Consider the following 24,651-nt stretch of genomic DNA (forward strand, 5'->3'; position numbering starts at 1 on the left):
CCATCATGTCTTAAGCCTCTTTGTTGTTATATACAAGCATTAGAAAAAAAAGCTCCTCCCACCAGTAAACTCAAACTGTAAAGAAACAGTCGAGCACGTGACCTTCAACAGAATTCAAGGGAAAAATGCTGTGTTTGTTTAACATTTTCTCTTTAAAACAGACCCTACTTCATTCTTTCACCTTAACATTTGATCAGTTTCCTTCTTCTCTGGAAACTGGTGACAGGTGGCATATCTGAGCTCTCATTATAGTTTGAGCGTGTAACCCTGACATGAGATCTAAAGAAATAAAAGGAAAACTGGACAGCAGGCAAGGCCTGTTTTTTTCTCCTGCTGCTCAAAGCATTGCAAATATGCATTTTACTCATGTTAGATACAGTCCATGATCCAAGGAGATCCCAAAGCACAGTGGTCTCATGACCAAAAAACAAATAAACAAGGAAAACAAAGAACATGAAATCAGTGTCAATCAAAATCAACTTCTAAAACCCACTTTCACCAAGCTTAACGTTTGATATTTAATAGTAATAATAATAGTAAATGGTAAATAAAAAATAAATAGCATGGCTTCACCATAGAACTATTATTACAGTAATATTAGGAATATGGTATTTCATCTTGTATTTTCATCATTACTACATTAACCTGTAAATACATATAAATACATAAAGAGTAAATTATGTGTATTGTCTCAAGCTAAACTCAGAGCAATTGCAGCCAATAATAAGTATCTGGAATCGGTTTGCCTTCAAAAACAGAATTTAACGCTCTCTGTATATTGTTTCACTATTATTAGTTGTCCATTTATTATTATTTAAGCTAATCAAATAAATCCTCCTTTTAGTTTTGTGCCTTTATTGAAGTTAGTGTTAGATTTGTATTGTTTATTCTCATTTATGCTTAGAAATATTTACTCATATATGCTCAAAGTATATAATCATTTGTAGAATATCTCATCCTAGGAGGTCTGTAACAACTCTGTGTAGCATGAAGAGGGGAGCGCATTCACTCCTCTACACAGTGTTCTGGCATAGATCACACACCTCCTAGGAGAGGTCGTATCTTCTCTTGCTGATATATGGTATAGCAAACACACGTATATCTGTTTGAGTGTAAGAGTCTCTTGCTTAGATGGACCTCTAGACTCCTGGCACCAGCTTTGGGGAGTCTTCAAAGGGTCACACTCTGACCCCCCACACACACACTTACACAACGCACAGGCAAGGTACTCTTTGTTTGTATGTAGACGTCATATGTTAATGAACCTATGTATATTCATGTAACCTCAATAAAAGAGCAGTGTTACAGGGGAGCAGACGAGAGCGACTTGTCGTGGTTCTCTCCCTCATGCATAAGTAACACGAAGAACTTTGCCTACTTGTGTTTTGCTTTTGCTGTGTAATTAAATTGTCTTGACCGTTCCAGCGAATAGGTTCAAACTACAAACCTATCAGTTAGCTTTTCTAACCTTCACTGATCTAATCTAAGAAAAGAGAAAACAAAAGAATAGAAGTATTTATGTACTGAAACACAAGCAGGATTATGTATAATGACAGCATGAGGTCACCACAAATATTCAGTTCATTCAGTGTAATAACAGCTGCTTCACTTCTTTATCTCAAGTTCTGATCAGTTTCCTGTTTCACTGGAATGACACTGCTTTAGACTGTGGTGTTCTGTTACAGTACAAAATGTTATCAAATGTTAAATGGGATCAGCTTCCATGGTTCCCATTTTTCCTCAAGTTCAGCTTTTTAGGACACTCGTCTCTGTCAGTGCGTCCCAGGGTGGCTGTGGCTACAATGTAGCTGCCATCACCAGTGTGTGAATGGGTGGATGACTGGATGTGTAAAGCGCTTTGGGGTCCTTAGGGACTAGTAAGGCGCTACACAAATACAGGCCATTTACTATAATTGTTGCTGTGGCAATACACCTTACAAGTAATGTTAGCATAACAATACGTGAATAATGACAATGCTGACATGCTGAGGTTTTATGTTATATGGCTAGTATGTTGGTTCAGTATGTCACAGTGAAAACATTTCTTGAATAGGACATTACCATTTGTTTTGATGAGATTTGGTCATTAAGTAATGAAAAGCACTTTAAGCAATTTAAACCTGAGGATGTTGGAGAACAAATAAATAAATCACCTTGGCATTTAATCTCCTGGTTGTCTTTAAACCACAAATATAAAGCAAGAAGACAGTTCTCTGGAATCAACAAACTCTGACTTTATCCATCAAATGGTTGTTGGCGTGCACTAATCTGGACCAAAGACTGACCAGCAGACACAGAACAACCCTGTCACCCCTTTGGCAGACCCATAAATAATGCGGGCATTCAGAATTTTCCAAAGGCTGTGACATACAAAAATACCACAAGAAATCATATTTACAGTAATCAGAGTAGCTGGTAAAGCAATGTGTTCAAGGTTTCCAAAAGTTAATTCTGTTCATCTGGACGTAGCGTTTTGTGGGAGAAACGTTTCATCACTCATCCAAGTGACTTCTTCAGTCTCAGCTGACTGCAGCTTTCCCCAAATCTTATAAACAGTACATTTGCATAATGACTGAAACCAGCCCACTGAAGGAACAATGGGCTGGGAGGTGAATTCCTTAATCTTATTTATGCAAATTCTCATGACCATTGATCAACAGCCACTGACCAAACATCCAGATGAACAGAATCAACTTTTGGAGATTTACTTACCTGGATAATTGAGCATGCAACAAGACGTCCTCAAAGTTGTCTTGAGTCATTAATTATCAGTTGAAACAATGAAGGTCAACACCAACAAACGACCTGAGCCTCAACAAGCAAGGTGTCAAGAATCCAACAGAGGGCATCAAACGACCATGAATAGCCTCTGCAGCACTCCTTTGCTTAATAAATATCAATTCACTGCAATCCACAAGTTATATTATGAACAGATACGTTTAAGAAACTACTAGGATATAAAAAATATTATATAACAGTATTAAAAACTAAACAGGAGATCTTATAATGAACACCATTAACAAACAGCAGTGGGCCCACCCGGACGGTGTTCACATAATTGCAGGTGACTTTAAAGAGAATTTATAATGCAGCTAGACTGATAAATTACTGCTATGAGCCACAGATCAGTTATTTCCCATCATGCCCCTCTGGCATCAAAAGTTATCAGAAAAGGCACCTGTTTTGAATAAATGCGGAAACCTTGAAACACTGATTTCATCAGTGACTTCATTCACACATGTATCAACACAATTTTATCACAGACCTCAGATTAAACATCTATAAGGCATGACTAACTAGGCAAACATATGAGGATATAAAAATCTATTCAAAAAGAGTATTTGCAGTTTATATACATTTTTAAGTCTTCAGCAATAACAACTCAAAATGCATGTCACTGTCTTTTTACACCCTGTGTGTACTGATCAAACATCAACATTTTATTCAACACCTCACTGATTTACAGTGAGAAAATATTACATGTAACGGCAATACTTACACTCTATTTCCTGAATATAACTAAATGTAAAATTACTTAACTGAAGTGCTCTTATTCAGCTGTTAACAACACATGTGGACCAACGTCAGTGAAGAAACATGACTCTCACCTTCAGGAACATTTTTGGGTTCAATATTTTGGTCAAGAACATTATTAGACAGTATGAGTGGATGTGACAGTGCTCCTCCTAAACCACAGGGAATATTAAATATCCCAGTAAGAAGTACAAAAATGTAAAGATGATGTTTTAGCAAGCAACCATAAGAAAACTATGACAAAAAACAAAGGACAACTGAAACTGACGTTTTGGGGGTTTTTTTCCAGCCATTTGGTCACAAAATAAACTGTAAGACATTTTTTAACTTGAATCGAATGAAACTGGATGAACAGTGTGAGGATCACCAGAGTTAATGACAATATGTCATCTGGAGGCTGTTGAAAGAATAAATTGTCTTTCCTTATGAGGCTGGTGAGCTGCAATGAGATTTTTGTGAAACTGAAGCTATGTTATAAAAATAATTTGTTAGTTTCACCCGATACTGCTGGATAAACCAAAACTCACTCAGGAAAAAGGTCACGCAGAGCTCAAGTTTTCACTCGCGAGAGGGAAGCACTTGTCTCCAACCCACTTCAACTTGCTTCCCCTGTGCAGGTCGTTTTTATTGTTTACACACATAAATATTCATAAAGCTTGTTGCTGTTTTAACTAAGAAAAATTACCATATATGGTTACAAAGTGTGTTGTGCAAGCGTAGTTATACGATGTGTGTGGTTATATGATGTGAGTGCAGCCCTCCCAGGATGTTGTCGTTATTTTGTTCCGCCAGGTGGCTTCCTTCATTGAGTAGAGTCTGTTCTTCTCAAGACTGCTTGTTCCCCTTATGGAGGTCGTGCACATACTCATATGGGTGGGTTACATAGGGAGCAAACAGAAGCATCGTAGCTTTTCAACCTACAACACATACATTAAACCTAAAATCGTTCATAATTATTTCTTTTACATTCTGGTCCTGAGGAAAAAAGCTTTGGACTTTGTGGTATGTCTAATCTCACTAATAACAGTACTTTAAAAAATCTGTTTGTCTGTTCTTTGTATATTTTTGACAAATATTCAGACTTTATTTATTTATTTTGGGCACATTAACAACTCTGACATTGTTAGGATGAGGTTTTCTATTACCAGTGTTCCCCCTTGAGTCACTGCTACATCTTCCACTTTGTGAGGAGATTCTGTAACATTAATGCATTTTAAGTCTCATGAATATAAGTTTACCATCACCTAAGTACAACACCTTTATCCTAACCCTCCTTCAACCATAATTTCAGATTGAACCCTAGAAGCAAATGTTAACTCTGGTGAAAATTGTTTTAAAATCTTGGATTTGTTCAGAAGGCTGTGATTTAAATTAAGAACAGGACTCTTCACCACATTAACCTTTTAAGGTGAAAAGTGGTTTTATTACACTGAATGATGCATCATGGCACTCAGACTGTTAATCACTGGTAACAAGCTGTAAATAACACCACATTACAGTCACTATGAGCAGAAATGAATATATGTTTACAAAAAATAAAAGTTATTTAAAGTCAGCTAGTGCTGAAAGTTCCAGTTCCACTCATTTTTCTTTTTTGACATATTTTTGATGGCAGAAGCTCCATCCTCGTTCGGTGAGATATAACTTCCATCCATTATATTTTTCAGGGTCGCGGGGACTATCCCAGCTGCATGTCTTTGGACGGTGGGAAGAAGCCGGAGTACCTGGAGGGAACCCATGGAAACACGAGCAGAACATGCAAACTCCATACAGAAATGGCCCCGGCCTGATGGTGGAATTGAACTCAGGACCTTCTTGCTGTGCGGCAACAGTGATGAACACAGTGCTGCCCAAGATACAACTTATCATATTTAATTTGAGCTTTTCCTTCATCCTCCACTTGATAATCACCTTTTTCATTTCAACACTGCCTTTCTTCAATGATCTATTTTCCTCATGTCTCTTCTTCCTCTCTGTGGCTCCTGATCAGAGTACAAACATAAAAAGAAAAAGGAATTTGCTTCTCCTGAGCTGATCTTTCTGTTTTTCTATAACTGCTGAAAACTAAAGTCCTGAATGTTAATCCACCTCCATCTGATCCTGCTGGTTTTCCTCTCTCTGTTGTTCTGCCTCCAGTTTTTCTCTCTGTGTCTCCTTCTGTGCCATAAACACAGAATAAAGATTGTTTACTTCACCACTGTTTTCCTCTGCTCTCTTTTTTGTCCACATTTCTCTCCATCTGTCTTTTTTCTACAAGCTGTTCTTGTTGTGTCTCTTTTTCTCTCCATGGCTCCTGATCACTGCTCAAATGAAAAGAAAAATTAAAGGACTTTTCTTCTCCTAATGGCATGGGCTCCTCTTTATGTTCTTCTGAATATTATTCAACCTCCATCTGATCTTCATCGTTTTCTTTCAGACATTCTTGTGATTCTGTTTGAACTGGCAGCATCTGCTGATCTTTGGTCCATTGCATGGGTTCATACGATTGTGATGTTGCAGCATATTGACTGTGAGCTGCATCATCAACATTCATATGATAATCATTTTGTTTTTTCACATACTTTTTTGGCTTTTTAAAATTCTGATGCTTGCGTGGTCTTCTTTCTTCCTCAACTTTCTGTTTCTTGACTGGCAGTGTGCAGACCTCATTCAGTTTCAGTGCATTTGGACGATTTCTACTCTGGATATTCTTTTGATCAAAATCACATGTTCGTTGCATCGGCTCCTCCTCCTGTTTTTCTTCCACACAGACTCCTCTCTCTGTGAGACTGACAGATTCTTCCAGCTGCTGTTTTTCCTTTACCTTCACTTGTTGCTCCGCCTGCAGCGCTCCTTCATGTGGGAGTTGTAGTTTTTCTCTCTCCTTGTCTTTCCTCTTTGTTTCCTCAGATCTGAGCCCTTCATTAACCTCCAGCTTCTTTCCCTGAGCTCCTTCTTTCCTCTCTGCTCCTCTCAGTTTCTCTGGCTGCTCTCTGATTTGTTCTGGGCTCTGTTGACATGTTTCCTCTGGTTGTTTCTTGTGGTTTTGTCCTTGTATTTTCAGATGTGTATCCAGTGGAACTTGGACTGATGAAATCATGCTTTCTGTCTGACCCCTCTGTTCCTCTGGTTGGTTTTTATTGTCTTTCCTTATTTTCAGTTGTCTCTCATCTTTCTTTCTTTCCCTTCGTGTCTCTGATTGAAGCCTCCTCTGGTTTTCCTCTCTCTGTTGTTCTGCCTCCAGTTTTTCTCTCTGTGTCTCCTTCTGTGCCACAAACACAGAATAAAGATTGTTTACTTCACCACTGTTTTCCTCTGCTCTCTTTTTCTCGGTGTCTGACTCTTTCACGTCCACATTTCTCTCCATCTGTCTTTTTTCTACAAGCTGTTCTTGTTGTGTCTCTTTTTCTCTCCATGGTTCCTGATCACTGCTCAGATGAAAAGAAAAATTAAAGGACTTTGCTTCTCCTAATAGCATGGGCTCCTCTTTATGTTCTTCTGTAAATGCTGAAAACTGAAATCCTAAATCGGTTTTTCCTGCTTGCATCTTTTTCTCTCTTTTACTTTCAGCCACCTCAGGTTTCTTTCCCCTTCCTGGCATCTCCTTTTCTTCATCTGTTTCTTGTTCTGTTGTAGACTGAGACACTTTTTCAGTCATAATAAACTGATTTATCCTGTCCCTCCCTGTCCTCTGTGTTTTTATGTCATCTTTATTTATCTGCTCTCTGGTGTCCACATTATGTGTTTCATGTCTTCCTCTCCTGCTCTGTTCTTCATGTGTTTCTTGTTTCATTTTAAACTGAGGCTCAGTTTTAGTCACAGCAGATGTTTTTGTTTCTGAACTGTCAGTGTCCACTTCTTTGCTCTGTTTCTTTTTGGTTTTTTTCATGACCATTTTCTTTTGTCTCTTTTTCTTTCCACTGTTGTTCACATCACCCTTTTCTTCGCTTCCTGTCATATCCTGTGTTTGGTGTTCCATCTTAATCAAAGACTCTTTGTCATTAACAGTAGATGCATTTATTCTCCTTTCTTGTGGACTCTCAGTGTCCCTTCCTTGCTCCGTTTCTGTCTCATGAACATCTTGTTGTGTTTCTCTTTCCGATTTAAAGTTTTTCTCTTCTCTGTTGCCCACATCATCTTGTTCTTCTCTTCCTGTCACTTCCTGTTCTTCTTTTGTTTCTTTTTCTATTGTAATCAAAGACTCTTTGTCAATAACAGTAGATGGATTTATTCTCTTTTCTTGTGGACTGTTTATGTTCTTTATTTGTTCTGTTTCTAAAACAAACTCATCTTGTTTGGTTTCTCTTTCATCTTCATGTCTTTGGTCTTCTCTGCTGTCCATATCATCATCTTCTTCTCTTCCTGTCATGAGTGGTTTGCTTTGTTCTTCCACCACCTGCATCGCACTGTATTTAGGGCTGATCGTGTTTTTCTTCCTGGCCTGTTGAGCTCCGTCCTCCTCACTCTTCTTTTTTTCTGTTAAATAAAAGAAGCAAGAGAAATGGATGAAGAACAATATGAAACAAAGTTCTTGTTGTTTTTTTGTAAATGGGTAAAAGTGAGAAAAAATAAATAAATAACACATTAAAGTATTTGAAGCAACCTCAATAAATGAGCAGTGATTGAGATTTGGTGCCATCTAGTGGTGAATTTACAGATTACAACCAACTGTTTGCCTTGCGGATGCACAGAAACAGCGACAGACATCACCAGTGTTTGGGAGTAACGTACATGTACCACCGTTACATATTTAAAATACACAAAATGAGTAACTGTATTCCGCTACAGTTACCGTTTAAAAAGGTGGTATTCAGAATTAGGGATGGGTATTGATAAGATTTTAACGATTCCGATTCCATTTTCGATTCTGTTTAACGATTCGATTCCTTATCGATTCTCTTATCGATTCTTTTTTTTTTTTAAAAAGGAGAACACTAAGGTCAATTAGCTTAGAACTTTGTTTTATATCTTCTCTTTGAACAAGATAGAAATTTAGGAGTAACATGGCCTTACAAACCCAACAGTGAGATCTTAAGAGATCCAGCCTACGGCTCTTCAATGGGGTGTCACAGGGTCCCCAGGAAAAAAAATGTATATGTAAAATAATAAAATAAATATTCTCCTGTAGCAATAACAAAGTTTAACATAAATTATTCTGTAGCAATTACACAAGAATATCCAGTAATGTCCCTGCCTACAATTAAACACATTCACTTACCAAAGTGAAATTGGGGGCATCTGCTGTGGCAAATGGGTGCAAGCCTTTGACCACAAACTTAGTCACTGCTCGGTGACATTCGTCTATCCTGGCCTGAAAGGAGACGCTACCGGTAGACTGCAGCGAGAACTGCCAGCATCTGAGCCAGCCTCTGTCTGTCTCATCATGGTTATCTAAATGCAACGCACAGTAATAGCAGGTTTTGTAATAAGGTAAATCGCGCTAACATAATATGCAATGCTAATTGATTAGTTACCTGCAGTGTTAACGGGAGAGGACGTGGAAACGCTACCGCTGCTGCTGGGTTGAGCTTCGCTAGTCCGGAGCGTTGATCCGCTCCGGACTAGCGAAGCTCAACCCAGCAGCAGCGGTAGCGTTTCCACGTCCTCTCCCGTTAACACTGCAGGTAACTAATCAATTAGCATTGCATATTATGTTAGCGCGATTTACCTTATTACAAAACCTGCTATTACTGTGCGTAATAGCAATCGTTGAAAGCAATCGCGTGTTTTTTGAGCAAATGCTTTTGCATGTTCGTAGTGTTTCCTCCCTCTGATGAAATCTCTACTTTGCAAGTATTGCACGTTGCCCTGTTGTCATCCTTTCTCATAAAGTGTAACCAAACTTTTGAGCGTTTGTGCCGCTCAGGCGCCGTGTTTCCTACTGGGTAAAAGACGCTACTCAACGTGATGACGTCATTCGGGGCGACTGGAATCGATAAGGGAATTGTTTTTAAAAGTGGCAAACGATTCCAAGGAATTGAAACAGTGGGAACCGGTTCTCAACAAGAACCGGTTTTCGATACCCATCCCTATTCAGAATACAGTTACTCTGTTGAAATAAATGGATTACACGGCGGTATTTTCCAGTTTCATATGTTAATCTATGCCCTCTCTATTTTTGGTATTTCCACGTCGTGGAAACCAAACAAAACATTCATTAAGAGGCTCTAATGTCTGTGTCTCAATCTCCCAGCCCATGTCACCTCTACTTCTGGCCCACATACTGACCTGTGGGCCCACAGCCCCAGCCCCACTCCCCCCCATCATCCTGACTGACACCCCCATCACCTCTGTGGACTCATTCCGCTTCCTGGGTACCACCATCACCCAGGACCTGAAGTGGGAGCCCACCATCACCTCCGTCATCAAGAAAGCCCAGCAGAGGATGTACTTCCTGAGGCAGCTGAAGAAATTCAACCTGCCAACACGGACGATGATGCAGTTCTACACCGCAATCATCGAGTCCATCCTCACCTCCTCCATCACCGTGTGGTACGCTGGAGCCACTATCAGGGACAAACAGAGACTGCAGCGTGTTGTGCGCTCTGCTGAGAAGGTGATTGGCTGCAGACTCCCATCTCTGCAGGACCTGTACACCTCCAGGACATTGCGGCGTGCAGCTCGGATCTCAGCTGACCCTTCTCACCCTGGACACAGTCTGTTTGACCTGCTCCCCTCAGGCAGGAGGCTCCGGTCCAGTCGCACCAGAACCTCTCACCATAAGAACAGTTTCTTCCCCTCTGCTGTCGGACACATGAACAATAACCATATGACTGTCCCCGCCACTAACACATGACCCTACGCTGTGTCACTGCATCATTACATGTTTGGCACTGATCACCACCTGCACTCATGTATATATCTTTCTATGCAGCACTTTTAATTCTTATTCTCATGTATATATCTCATGAATATCTCATGCACATATCTTTCTACATAGCACTTTTAATTCTTATTCCTACTTTTATTTTTTTTTTATTTTTATTTTTTTCATGTCTATTTAATCGCAATTTATGACACTATGTTTGCACTGAAGCACCGCAGCAATTTCCTAATGTTGTAAACCTGCTCAACATTTGGCAATAAACTGATTCTGATTCTGATTCTGACCTGAAGAAATATTTTTGAAAGTGATTGTTCAAAAACTTATTCAATATGAAGGCAATAGGCAGAGTGTTACAGGCACAGCCCTAAAGAATGTAGCCTCATGGCCAGTGTAGCCCAGTTGTAACTAAGCTATTAAGACTCGACTGCAGCCTTTCAACGCCTCTTTCTGTCTCTCGCTAGCAAAGTTGACCCAGACAACAAAGTAAAGCTAGTTTTCGGCTACGCAGACCTGTTTTATATACGCGTGGAATAGTTTTATATACGGGATCACTCCAAAAAGGCCAGTCTTACCTAATGTCCACCCTACTCTTACTCATTTTATATTAAGATTTAAAAATCTAGTTGGTATTGGTATGGCGAGTATCCTTCAGTAATAATAAATCACACAGCAATAGTACATTCATTGTATTTGTTGGCTGTAAGAATGTATGTTGGCTAGGAAAATACAACTAGGAACCCACATGTAGTTGTTACATTACATTCATGTAGTTGTAAAAAGCACGATTATATATTAAATAATCCAAAGTATTCTGTTACGTTACTCTCATTGAGTAACGTAACAGAATACATTACAAAATACTGTTTGGGGCATGTATTCTGTAATCTGTAGTGGAATACATTTTAAAAGTAACCTTCCCAACACTGGACACCACACATGAGTAGTCATCTATATTCTTGAACTTTTTGGCTCCATCTATCTTAATGACCTCATAGTACCAAATCACCCCAATATAACACGTTGTCATGAGACTGATATCTAAAATATTCCCTCTCTCATGCCGTCTCCCTCCTCTCCCTTTGTCTTTAACCAACAGTAGCACTGTTTCCATGAGCATCCTGTTTATCAACAGCTCTGGAGACACTTGTTGTTAATCCAAGCCTCAACAGATCCAGTATGGAAATATGGGACCGGCACTGGGAGTACATTGATTTTTTGGGGGAAAGTTTGTGTCCTGTGGGTTCCTAGTTGGTGACAGTTTCTGAATATGTTTTTCTTTTATTCCATTCAGTCATTCATTCAAGCCAAAATACATTCTTACAGCCAAAAAATACAATACACTAGAAATGTTGGTGGATTTTGAGTTTCTCTACTAATAAACAATGATGAGCAGAAGACAACAATTCTACTCTTCAGGTGATTTTTGTGCTAATAGATCCCTTTAAATCTTTCACACTGGACTCAGAAATATTTTTAGAAGTAACACATAAAATCATTTCTTCAGAATCAGAATCAGAATCAGAATGGGTTTTATTGCCAAATGTTGAGCAGGTTTACAACATTAGGAAATTGCTGCGGTGCTTCAGTGCAAACATACTGTCATAAATTGTGCTTAAATAGACATGAAAAAATAAAAGTAAGAATAAGAATTAAAAGTGCTACGTAGAAAGATATATGCATGAGATATACATGAGATATATACATGAGAATAAGAATTTATTAATTCTTGATAGATTGATTGATTATATGAGAAATAATATTAATCATTATTATTATTTACGAGGTTAAAACAATTATTCATCATTTAGAGAAAACGATGACTTACTGAATTTTCCTCTTCTCCACTTCCATACAAAGAAAACTGCACCAATTAGAAGAAGAACAACAGCAACACTGACAGCCGAGGCAACAGTGACATTTGGATTACTGATTGGACGACTGGGTGGACCAGAAGGACTGACCAAGAAGAAATCATCTGAAATTAATAAAACAATTCATAATTCATTGTTTACAGTATATATTAGTACAATATCATTATTTGATTCATATCTTTAGGACCTCTTCTCTCAGACCTTTATGGGTCACCACAGCAGATCATATGCGTACATCTCTCCCTATCCCAGCACCCTCCTCTGTCACAACAACTCTCTGCACGTCCTACTTCATCCATGAATCTTCTCTGGGATTTCCCTGTTTTCCTTCAGCTCCATCTTTAATCTTTTTTCCAGTATACCCAGTACCCCCCCCCCTCCACATGTCCTATCTCAGCCTTTCCTCTCCAACTCTGTATCCAAACTTCTTACCTGAGCTGCTGCTCTGATGTATCCGTTTCTAATTTTGGTCACTTCCAATTTAAATCTTTACATCTTCACCTCTGCCTCATGTCTTTTTGTCAGTGCCACTGTCTCTGGGTCTCGTAACCATGTAGTAAACTTTACCTTTCACTCTTGTTGCTATCATTCTGTCACAAAGGATGGCAGACATTGACATTCGTCGCCACCCTGCCTGCTCTCTCTTCTTCACCTCTCTTGTTCACTTTCCATTGCTTGGAATTGTTGTCCCCAAGTTTTTAAAATCTACTTTTAGTATGTCTACTCCTTGCATCTTTAGTGTTACAGTTGTCCCCCCCTTCACAGAAATGAAATTCAAACCATTAAATAAAACATTAGATTTACCTGGAACATGTATGTGTTTGTCTCTGCTCTGGCTTATTTTCTTCTGTTGGACTCTGCAGGTAATGTTGTTGCTGTGTCTCTTCTCCACAGTCACTCTGCTGCTGACAGTATAGAGGTCATCAGGACCTCTGAGGGTCTCTGTAGGTCCAGCAGAGAGGAGGTTTCCCTCACCGTCCAACCACAGCAGCTCAGGCTCTGGATACCAGCCTGCAGACTCACACTGTAACACCACTTTACTGATGGTTTTATTGAGGCCTGCAAAACTGATAACAGGTGAGGAGACGGCACCTGGAAAACAAAAACAGAACAGATGATGACATGAGATGGTTTATTAGCCATTAAAAAAAAAAAGAAAGAAAAAAAATACAACAACAGCAACAAAAAAACCTCTTGAATATGGTCTGGAAGTTTTTTCTGAATGCACTTCTGAATATTAAACCCAAAATATATCTTTATATTTTTTGTATATATAGTTTATGCATCCAAGGAGAATGGGTAGTGTAGTATTCACTGTTTAACCCTTGTGTGGTGTTCATATTTTTGTTACTCAGCCAGTGTTCATGGGTCTGGTGGACCCGCTAGAGTTTTGGCTTTCCAAATTAACACTATCAAAAATTTTATGTTAAATTACTCAACAGACATTTACTTCATCCCAATTACAAGCCATATGAACAGCAAACATGGTTAATTTTTTCCCTTTACCTTTGTTAGATCACATTTATGAATTAATGTGCTTCTCGTTTTTGTTTTTTTTTTATAAAATGTTATAAAAAAATGAATAAGTTATAATCAAGTGGAGTGAGTGGAAAGACACATATTTACATGTGAAGCAATATATTTCACAACTAAATGGGATCAGCTGCTCATCAAACAGGGGGAGGTGGTGCACACACTTATTCCACACTGTCCTGATGGCAGCTAGCTTGTCTCTCTGCCGTCGAGCTGGTCTGTTGTCTCGGTTATCAAAACGGATAATCCTGGAAATTTTGTGGAAGTTTTCCAGAGACATTGATGCACGGAAAGGTTCTTGCCGGTTTCTGCATCCCACAGGGATTCTGTGGATTCCCCTTTGGACCTGAAAACTCCTGCAAGGATAAGAACCCCAAAGTTGGCCTTTGGGGTTCTTAGATAAATTTGGTCCATCTCCTTCCACCTCTCTCCAAAAACACACCTTCCTTCTAGATTACTGCAATCCAGAATAATTTTCTGGATGGAATCTGGGATGAAAAGCTAAAATGAAGACTTGATGTCCTGCACATGAGTAACTGTCAGCCGTGTTGGCCCTGGCTTATCACAGTAACAGCTCGGCAGGGTGGCTCATTTCTTGGGCAAGAAGACCATTCAATTTCACCAGTTATTGACATCCATATTTCTTCACTTGCTGTCTGGTGGGCTTGTTCTGGTCCTGGAGCTGGCAGCAGATGGGGTGCTCGTCTTCGTTTTGTTACTAAATGGTGCTCAACCTCATCCTCTTCTTCAAAGTCACTGTCAGACTCAGAAATGTGAAATATTCTGAAACCTCTTTGTCAACATCATCATCCGAAGCCCCTCTGGCTTCCAAAATCAATTGGATGGCCCTCGCAGCAGATAATCTTTTGCCATCTTGATCAGTTGTGATAAAGAACCACACCGGCACAGTCTTATTTATAGTATTATGCCCCTAATTTGCAGGTGGGACAGGGTATGAGAAAATAAAATTTGGATCCCTCAAGAAAGAGGGTAAAATGTGTGGGAATGTAAGAGCAGACAGTGTTGTTAGTTGAATTTTCAACAATGTTGCAACTTTGTGCGCCAGCAGGAGGGGAAGAAAACACTATCAGCAGCACCAGAAAGGAGGAAGACAGAGTGTGGGAACACAGGACCTACACTTTCAACACTTTTATTAGACCTGGGTCCAGTGGACCCGAACACCTTGTATGTAATGTAAATGCGTGGGGGGAGGTACAGTATGAGGTCACTGAAAATTAGTTCGGATTTATGTTCTTCACAGAAAATAAGCCAAAGCCAATGAATTTCAGGTTGAAAAAATAATTCATTGTTTAATTTTTCTTTTGAGAAAAACTGAAAACGGGTCTCACAGACCCGAACACCATACAAGGGTTAACAGCCTACCACCCAAAATAGCAAAGAAGACATTTTTCCACAGAACAAGGCTGTGCAGCTACTAAAACAGCACTAATGTCAACTTATGAATCAGAGTTTAAGAAAAAGTTCTACTATTTTAAAAATCCAATGCAATTACACTCATAATATTTTTACTTACCAACAACAAGCTGAACTGTAGTGTCTTTATTTAACTCTGGAAAAAAACATCTGTACGTTCCCTCATCAGACAGTTTGACTTTGGAGATTTTCAGTGACATGTTTCCATTCTTCAGTTCGTCTGTGAACACAGATGTTCTGTTGGTGTAGGACGGATGTTTTTTAGACTCCAGCTCCACACCATCACGCCACACGAAGACAAATCTGGGGTTTAGGTCAGGTCTCGCCCACTCCACAGCCATGTCCAAAGCATCCATAACAGGGTCCAGGTTACATGGCAAAATGATGTCATCACCAATCCAAGCCACTACTGGATGAAGAGGACCAATAACCTCTGACTGACCTGATGAGAAGAAGTATATTTCCAGTGACACAAAGCTGCTGTAACAGACAGGGATCGTGTCTTAGATTTCCAGACTTTTTTTACAGTTGCTGTTGAAAAGTGTTTGAAAAACCAACGATTCTCTTTTAAAAGACCAAAGTTCATCATGCTGGTTTTTTTTTCATCTTTGTTCAGCTTCTAAAATCATAATATTTTAAGGATTTAAGCCCAAATTTTACATGGGACGCCTGCTCACACTGTCTTTTGACTAACCAAAAATTAGAAGACCACTGTCGCCTCTGACACCAACTTCCATCACTTTTTATCCTTTTTAAATAACAAGTCTGTAAAGGACTGCAACCCCACACACTGTTCTTCTGGTTGCACTATGAGTTTTTATTGATTTTCCACTCATATGACTCTTCCCGGTTCGGCACACACATCAGCCAGCTTTTCAGCTGTCTGTACACTCCTCTGGTCTCCAACCTCACTATACAAAGGGAAAACCTCATTAGATCAATCATCTCTACCAGTCCCTCCAACCTCCCTGGCACCGCCCCTTGGGCTCACTGCACCACCCCTCCCCTGCAGCTGAGCCAGGGACCACACTTCCGCCACAAAGTCAATTCTACAACAAGTCTGAGCTGTGTGACAAAACCTTCAACTACCATAGTTCAGTTTTCAGTGTAGTAGTCAAGCTACAAGTCAGAAGAAATTTAAATCCCAATAGTAACAACTACGGCGGTCTATTATGAGACATTATAACTATTTAAAGGTTAAAAAACATAGGTCTTTCAAAGATGAACTGCTCAATGACTAAAACATCTGTCAAAAAAAAAAAAAAGGTAATGATTGTATTGTGATTGTATTCATTGATTCTGATTGTATTTTGTTGTCATATCGAAATTTAGTTGGAAAAAAAAAAATTTCTGAGAAGCTAAAATAAATAAACTCAAGGACAGGTAAAGATCAAAGCGAATAAAATCATTTTTTTGGTTTTTCAGGGAGGGGGGGGTGGCTTTAAAGGGATAAAGGAGCATGTGGTGGCTGCAGTGAAAAAAAAGCAAGCCTACCATCACTATGTTCACCCTGTGTTTGATGGAAAGATGGTAAGCTTTTGTGCTGCTGAAAACAAGATATTTTCATGATGCAGATGTTAATAATTGATAATAGTTCAGTGTCCAACCTAACAACCCTCTGGCCAGTGGCTCAGAGTTTTACTGGGCCATGTACATTTTTATTGGCTTATGGTAAATGGCCTGTATTTGTATAGCGCTTTTCTAGTCCCTAAGGACCCCAAAGCGCTTCACACTACATTCAGTCATTCACACACACATTCACACACTGGTGATGGTAAGCTACATTGCAGCCACAGCCACCCTGGGGCGCACTGACAGAGGCGAGGCTGCCGGACACTGGCGCCACCGGGCCCTCTGACCACCACCAGTAGGCAAACATGGGGTTAGTATCTTGCCTAAGGATATTTGGCATGCAGTCAGGAGGCAGCCTGGGATTGAACCACCAACCTTTTGATTAGTGGCTGACCTGCTCTGCCACCTGAGCTACAGCCACCCCTATTATAAAATAGCTTTAATTATTATATTTTTAAATATTAATGCAATTTAATTAACACAATATTTTTTATCTTTCAATCTGAAAAATGTTACGAAAGCCTTGAAATAAATATGATCTAATACACCCCATGCCCGCCTTTAAACTCACCCCTGCTTGTTATGCTTGCAGGTATCACTGTCATGTAAAATGTGATGCCTACTGTCAGTTGTAAAGTGCTTTGGTTGCTCAGGTAGAGTAGAAAAGTGCTATTTAAGAACCAGTACATTTACCATTTGGCCTTCAGCAAGCTTAAATGTGGTATCTAAGATTAAGTTAACAGTTCTACATATTTCAATTTAACTGCTGGAGGTTTATTGCAGATTTTTCAATGGAAAACAAACAGTGGTGGATGGAGCAGCTAGAAAGTTTGCTTTTCTTCATGTTGGAGTTTGTTGATCAGGTGCTTTGATGACTTCTGCTAGTTTTTCCTAATGGTGAGTACAGGAACAAGACTGCGGTTTTGGATGTTTCTTTCTTCACTCAACTTGAGCTCACCATCTTGATAATGGCCCCACTGTGAATGTTAATGTTTTAATGTCATTTGTGCTTAGAGATATATAATCGTTTGTATGTTGATAAAATATCTCATCCTTATTTAGGTCTGTTAAGGTTCTGTGTGCACTCGGTGCCACATGAGATGGGAGGACGTTTACTCCTTTCTGTTGTTTGGGAAGAGGGGGAAGTTCATGGGAAGGTCGCATCTTGTTTTATGATATATGGTATGACAAAACAAACACTTTATATCTGTTCAGTTTCATGTCTTAGCTGCCCGCAATTCTCCCAGGAGGCACCTGGCACCAATCATCTTGGGCAAACTCTTGGGAAGTGGTACAGGGGATCCAGCCCGAGTTCGGCTGGATTCAAGTGGAAGGAAGGAATGGCTTGACCTCGGTCGGCTCCCCTCGCGAGTGGTCACACGAAGAGCTCTGTCTTGTGTCTTGTTTTGTGGCCGCAGTTGGTTGTCTTAACGTTCCAGCAAGGTTTGTGCTTAGATAACCTTAACACCCACCTACTTGTTCTTTGTGGTGTGAGTGTAGACATACCCCACGTTAAACTATGACAGCATCATCATCACTGCTGCAATGACGATGAATCAGCAATCTTTGTTTTTTTTTTTCAAAAACTAGGAGCTGTGTAGGCTTTTTTTTAATGCAGGTCTTTTTTAGGCACAATTGTGGGTAAAATGCTCAGGTTTACATGGTGACGACTGAACACTACAGAGCTGTGCATCAAACAAAGCATCAAAGCAAAGAATTTGCCTTGAGGCTTTTTTGTAATGTAATTATTTGAATTACTTGATGAATCATTTCTGCCTTGGTAGCATTATCTTATTGCAACTGACTCTCAATTTCTCAAGTCACTGCTGACTGCATTTTTAAAATATGAAATTCAGTATTGCTCACGTACATCCACATTCAGACTGGAGACAGTTACATTATTATGCCAACAGGTGGATGTAAAACTTCAAACTTCAAATCATTGTTGCGGAAATCCACAACAAAAATGATTAATAACTCTGTTACACTGATGTGTTTCACTTACCTCTGCATGGGTGTATCAGGGCAAAGACAGCAGCTGTGTAGAAAACCAGGACGCTGCACCGATCAAACAGATCCATAACGTCTCGTCCAGCTCTCACATGGAGCATGGTCTGATTCTGAAAGTAGAAATGAAAAAGCATTGTGAGGAATATGTTTGCAGCACCCAAAACCTGTTTAACAGATGCTGAAAACATCATTTTATCAGCTTAATCACCATCAGAGGTCGACCTTGGAGTCTGGGTTTAAAGTGAGATTAGAAGCAATAACATGGATCAATACACAGTATAATGCTATATAAGATGTGTTGGGTGTGGCCTCAGATAATATGCCATATAAAAATCTGAATGTGGATTTCTGACAAAATAATGTCATAGTTTTTCACTAACACACGTTGTTTTGTGGTTGCTTCCAAAAGAGTTTTATGTTTTGCATGTTTTACAGAAAATGTTAGGTTTCAAGAAACCAAGCAGTTGTAAAGAACCTGTAAGAAAAAGAAACATGAAGCTTTCACCACCAAGATGAAAATTGTTTAAGGTTTTGCTTAGGAGGGACTGATTCACTGTATTATTTTGGGATTTTCAGAGAATGGGAGTTGGCGCCCCCTGCTGCACGTGACGACAGAGTTCCAAGTTCACTTGCAGCGACAGAAATAAACTGCAGTATAATCACGGTGAGAAAATTAATTGTGCGATTGGTTTGAGTTCGGATTTCAATCATTACACTAGATCCTAGAAAAATGACACTTTTCGTTCCTATTTGATGTCTTTGTCCTTCCTGCTGCAGTCAGCACTCAGTTTAGTTTCACTATCATTTACAATACAACAGCGATTCGGTGTAGAACAGATTTATACCGACAAATGTTTATTTGAAATATTAGACCATCTGAAAAGCAGAAAAAAGCAGGTTTAAAGCTTTTTAAAGTCACCATTCATATATAAATTTTCAAACCTGGCGTTCATCTGCGCACTACCGAGATCATTTCGAAAGTGGAGGAGATTCCGCCATTCCCACGGGACACACTCCACTATCTTCATTTACATGAGCACACAAGAAAGTCCGAGCCTAAGACCTAGTATAGGTACAAAATCTGTTGAAGCTTCTGCATACCTGTTTCTGAGCGTCCTCAGCGTGATTTCAGGGAATGCTATTTCCGGTCACCTGGAGAATAAGGAGCGCTTCCGTGTTTCCTGCTTCTTTTTTTTTTTTTCTGAATTAACGCACCTTAAGCTGTGATGTATTCCGTATTATTAATGTTTGCTTGCTATGTTTATTTTGCTAAATGTAGACTTCAATCAGCTTAAAGAAATTATAGTTAGACTTAAATAAATAAATGAGTAACTTTTTTTCATCTATCACAGTTGATCACTTGGCATGTTTCATCTTTGTCCAGGTGGTGGCGCTGCACGATTACAGGTGAACAATGAAGTGCCAGGTGAGCAAAACGACTATTTTTTTTCTTCTTTGACTTTGGCCTTAATGCCCTAGAGCAGATTTCAGCACCCCGCTGCTCCAGAGATGCATGTGGCTCTTTCATCCTTCTGCTGCAGCTCCCTGTGACTTTGGAAAATAAATAATAGTACTTAATTAAAATACTTTTTTTATTGTAGTTCATTAGTTTTTAAAATGTAATTCTAAATTTGAAGATTCATAACCTCCGATGTGTAACAACTTGCGGGCATGAGCTTTTCGACCCCTGGTACGTCACCCATGGATAAATTCAAGAAAGTAAAAGTGAAGAAAACAGAAGGTTTGATGCTATGTGGACAGAGTCATTTGCCTTCACTGAAACTGCTTTAGCAGTATGCTTCATGTGTGGTGAGAAACAACGAAAAGCCAGATGTTGCTGGGCATTTCCAGATTAAACACAATAAAGATGAAGGGGATGTCTTACGGTCCTAATGTGCAAACGCTGTGTCCTGAGATTTAGGAGCAAACATCACTTTAACCAGGTAAAATAAATATTCTAAATGACTATTATTTTGTGAATATATATTTAAGATTGTTCAGTGAAATATTTGATTTTTTTTAACCCTTTTATACACGAATTTTGACAACCTCAATCAGGATTTTTTTCTTAAGTATTTTTATTCATCTTTAGGCATGAAAAAAAAAGTTTTTAGAAATTGTTTTTTAAACATGTATTTTTCAAAGAGTTTTCTGCATGCCAACTTAGATGGACACCATGCTGACCAGTGGGTGGCAGGGTATGGGGCGACACATCAGTGTCCAATGTAGTGGTTTATGTGCAATTATACCATCAACACTGACACAAATACAAGAAAACAGTATTTGAATAGCTGTCCACTCACTATGCGTGAAAGGGTTAATTGAGGTATACAGCTGACTGCACGCCCCAGCACATGTGATGAAATGATGACAGCACACAGAAGCATACAACCTTTTTGGTTTGCTGCAGTTGAATAATTTAAGCCTGGCTTTTTATTTCATAAATACAAAGAGGAATCAAACAGATACAGAACGTTTTAGTTCTACCCACAGGTGTCTTTTTCAGAGTTAAAATACATTTCTTTTTTTTCTCCAGCAGTTCATTGTTTTCTCAAATGCAATACACTAAAGTTTTCATACACAATCTACAGATTGAAAAAAAAAGAAATAGGTGGACTCCATTTCTATGCTAATATTAGATCTTAATGATGGAGTGGGATTTGTCTCACTCAAGATGAACAAACATCACAGGAGTGACTGCGGACCAGAGACACATCAAAAGTTTCACCTGTAGAGTCCAACAAAACAAACATCAGTAAGAGCAGAGAAACACAAACACACTCCAGATAAATCTAAGTTCATTGCGACTGCACTTAGCTATAAAGTCTATATTAACTCCACGTGTTTGATTATTTCAGATTGTTCTCTTCGTGGTCTTCAGTCCTTCTCGTCCTCCCGACGCTTTATATTGTAAGCTAGAACCTGCACAATATACATACACTCTCCAGGTGTAGCTGTTGGCATGATGATATTGTATATTATTTGGATTATTTCTTTATCTTGTCAAGGGCCATGTCATCATTATAAATTGTTTAAGCTGTACATGACTTTATGTTTTGTTATTTTATGTAGTCAAAGTTTTGGTGCTTTTATTTTGAAAGTCAAGCTAGCGTAAAAGTTGCACTACTTTCCTTTTTGGGGGAGAAAGGAGGAAAAAACACATGTAAGCGTGCAGCAAGAAAGGTCTTTATTGAAGGTTGTGTTTAATGGGCTTTAACTACACACGGTTAAAGGAAACCTCAGAAGAGCGGTGGCTAATTCCCTTTTTGCAGCATGCAGCCAACGAGATAATTATTGATTTATCGTGTTTTGTTGTACAGTGTTATTTTTTTTACGTTGAGTTTTATTTTGTTAATGCTGTATAGTTTTCATGGTGGCTTTGGAGAGAAGTCTTCAAATAAGCCAGTGATAGAAAACCACTGTGTCTGCCTGTGCTTCGAGGGAATTATACTTGGGTTAAGTCAGACTCCATCTAATCCATCTACAGCCGCACTTCATTGTCTGCTATACCGATGACTATGCAACCCTGTATTTGTTCATCTTTCTTGGCACCAAAGTCCCAATGTTCTGCTGACTGACAGAGATTTCTAACAAAGGCGTCGACGCTCTCACTGTGACATTGGGAATGGTGATGGAAATTCACACGCTTATGAAGCTTTTTGTGTTCATCAAACTTCTTCACCCCCACCTTATAGTAATGATCATTTTCATCTTCATCTTCATTTCAACTTCTAATTGTGAAAGTACTGAATATAGGTTCTGCCTATTTCATCATTGCAATAACCATGTATTTACTTGCACATCACAATCCTCTTGGTTGAGTTTAGTAGAAACTCAGAAGCGATTAAAACACTGCTTCCACTGGTTGAGTGAAGTCCAATAAATCAGATGTATTAAACGTTGCCATCATCACTGCTACAACTACAGCTTTGAGACATGACCGTCAACTACTTCTGACACCATGTACAAAATGTCACAAGAACTTCGTGGAAGAGCAAACCAGCACTTTATTACTTTACAGTTGTCATCCACACATGTTTTCTTATACCCCATATCTATAGTCCATAAGGAATTGAATCATTAGTGGGATTCATGCGCGTTTTGGTGATTTTTGTGAGAAATAGTGAACCATTGTGGTTAATCATTAGAGACATGGTGCCAGGAAGAGGTGCTCTGCTTGTTCCTAAGTAAAAACCAGTTCATCAGCAATTCTGTTCGCAGGTCAGAAATTTACATAAAAAACAGACAATACATATAGTTATAATATATAACTTGTAGTATATTATATATAAATGTACCACTTCAATGGCTAATTACATAATCAGATGGAGGGGAGTACTTCAAACCATAAGCACTACCTATCATAAGTTTTTTTTTGTACATTATTATATATATTATTTTATTAATAAAAAAGCATCAAGAAGTCGCAAGCAAAATGAGAACACACCATGGTACATGTTTAAACAAGGAAGGTTTAATCATCAAAATGAATTATTAACCAAAAAGACATAACATCATTTTCTTTTTCACCCAAAAATGTCATGGCTGTGTGCGGGCAGACAGGGAGATAGGACCGAAAATGCAGCACTCTGAGGCAGACGTGAACTCAAAACACACAGCTTTATTGCTGGAGCAACGGAACAGAAACTAAACTAAACTGAGAATACAAAAATAAACTGGGCAGGCAGACGGACGGAACACACAGATAATGTAAGAGTATGACGCAACACTGAGCAAACATAAGAAACTCAAAATGCTGGGTCAACACTGACTCAGAACCGTGACAAAAAAAACACATGTGCAATGCTTTGGGGATATTAGGACCACCAGTTTTAAAGTACAACAGAAATAACATGAGCCTATATGAGACTGCTTGCTGTGTTGTTTTAAAAACAACAATGACAGCACAAAGAAATGCATTTTTGAAGATTAAATATTCAGAATTTATTTCCAGGTCTGTGTTGACGAGCATAACACATTTTATTTGAATGACGAACAGGTTTTAACAACTGTTAAGCACATTGTTGTGTGCTTTTTTTTTTCTAGAAGAATTTGATGTTTTGAGAGTATAAGTTAATTTTCTAATTTTACCAAGTAAACATTTCAAAAAATGTGCCAAACAGTTGTAAAACAATCTGTAATCTGTAACACTATCTGTAGTGTCTTTGTTTCTGTCTCTTATTTAAATCACTATCTTTTTCATTATTATAAAAAAATTATAATTTTAAATAAAGTTAACATGTATAAAAAGGGTGTTGAAGTAAGAAATATGTTAATAGATAATATGATCTCCGTGTGGCATATGTTAATATCATATGTTAAACTTTTTCCACGTAATTATTATCATTATCATTCTGTGGTTTCCGAATTGCTGAAACTATATTTACTCTCCTGGGCCCTGTTTCAGGAAGCCGGTTTAGTGGAAAAACTGAGTAAGTATACCCTGAGTTAACGAAAACTCTGGGTTTTCGGTTTCACAAAGCGAGTTCAGATGAAGCCTCAGTGAGTCACTATGACGACACACTCCGTGAAGCTAACCTGCCCCCTAGCAGGTTTACTACAACTAACCCTGACTGTCTCCGCCCCTTTGTCGGAAACCTGACTGTAGGAAGTGTCGGACATGGCGTGCCTCTTCCTTGAAGAGCCAGTAGATCGTGAAGCCCAAATTCTCCGCAGAGCTCTCCGCCGGGAGAGAGTGATTAGAGCGCGTTTGGACATTTTATCATTTCCTGATGATTTTCCGTGCGAACGTCACCGTTTCTCAGCACAATCAATAAGTTATTTGGATAACATCCTCAGGCCATATATTACGCATGTGACACATCGCGGACATCCTCTCAGTTCATTACATATTATTTGTATTGCACTTCGGTTTTTTGCAAACGGGAGCTT

The 24,651-nt window shown here is 39.0% G+C and overlaps 1 protein-coding gene across 1 annotated transcript; it reads right to left on the reverse strand.

Moving 5' to 3' along the window:
• Nucleotides 1–5,911: 5,911 nt before the first annotated feature.
• Nucleotides 5,912–18,803, reverse strand: LOC146635527 (uncharacterized). The gene is made up of 5 exons (XM_085350162.1): nucleotides 18,755–18,803; nucleotides 15,278–15,619; nucleotides 13,015–13,302; nucleotides 12,165–12,314; nucleotides 5,912–7,989 (listed from the first exon to the last, which is right to left on the reverse strand). Exons 2-5 carry the CDS (start codon nucleotides 15,531–15,533, stop codon nucleotides 5,912–5,914), a joined length of 2,772 nt encoding a protein of 923 aa, XP_085206288.1. The 5' UTR covers nucleotides 15,534–15,619; nucleotides 18,755–18,803.
• Nucleotides 18,804–24,651: the final 5,848 nt, after the last annotated feature.

The sequence above is a fragment of the Diplotaxodon limnothrissa genome, linkage group LG3, assembly GCF_057381915.1.
Source record: "Diplotaxodon limnothrissa isolate DT_005_m linkage group LG3, D_limnothrissa_male_GT1.1, whole genome shotgun sequence".
Taxonomy (NCBI): domain Eukaryota; kingdom Metazoa; phylum Chordata; class Actinopteri; order Cichliformes; family Cichlidae; genus Diplotaxodon; species Diplotaxodon limnothrissa.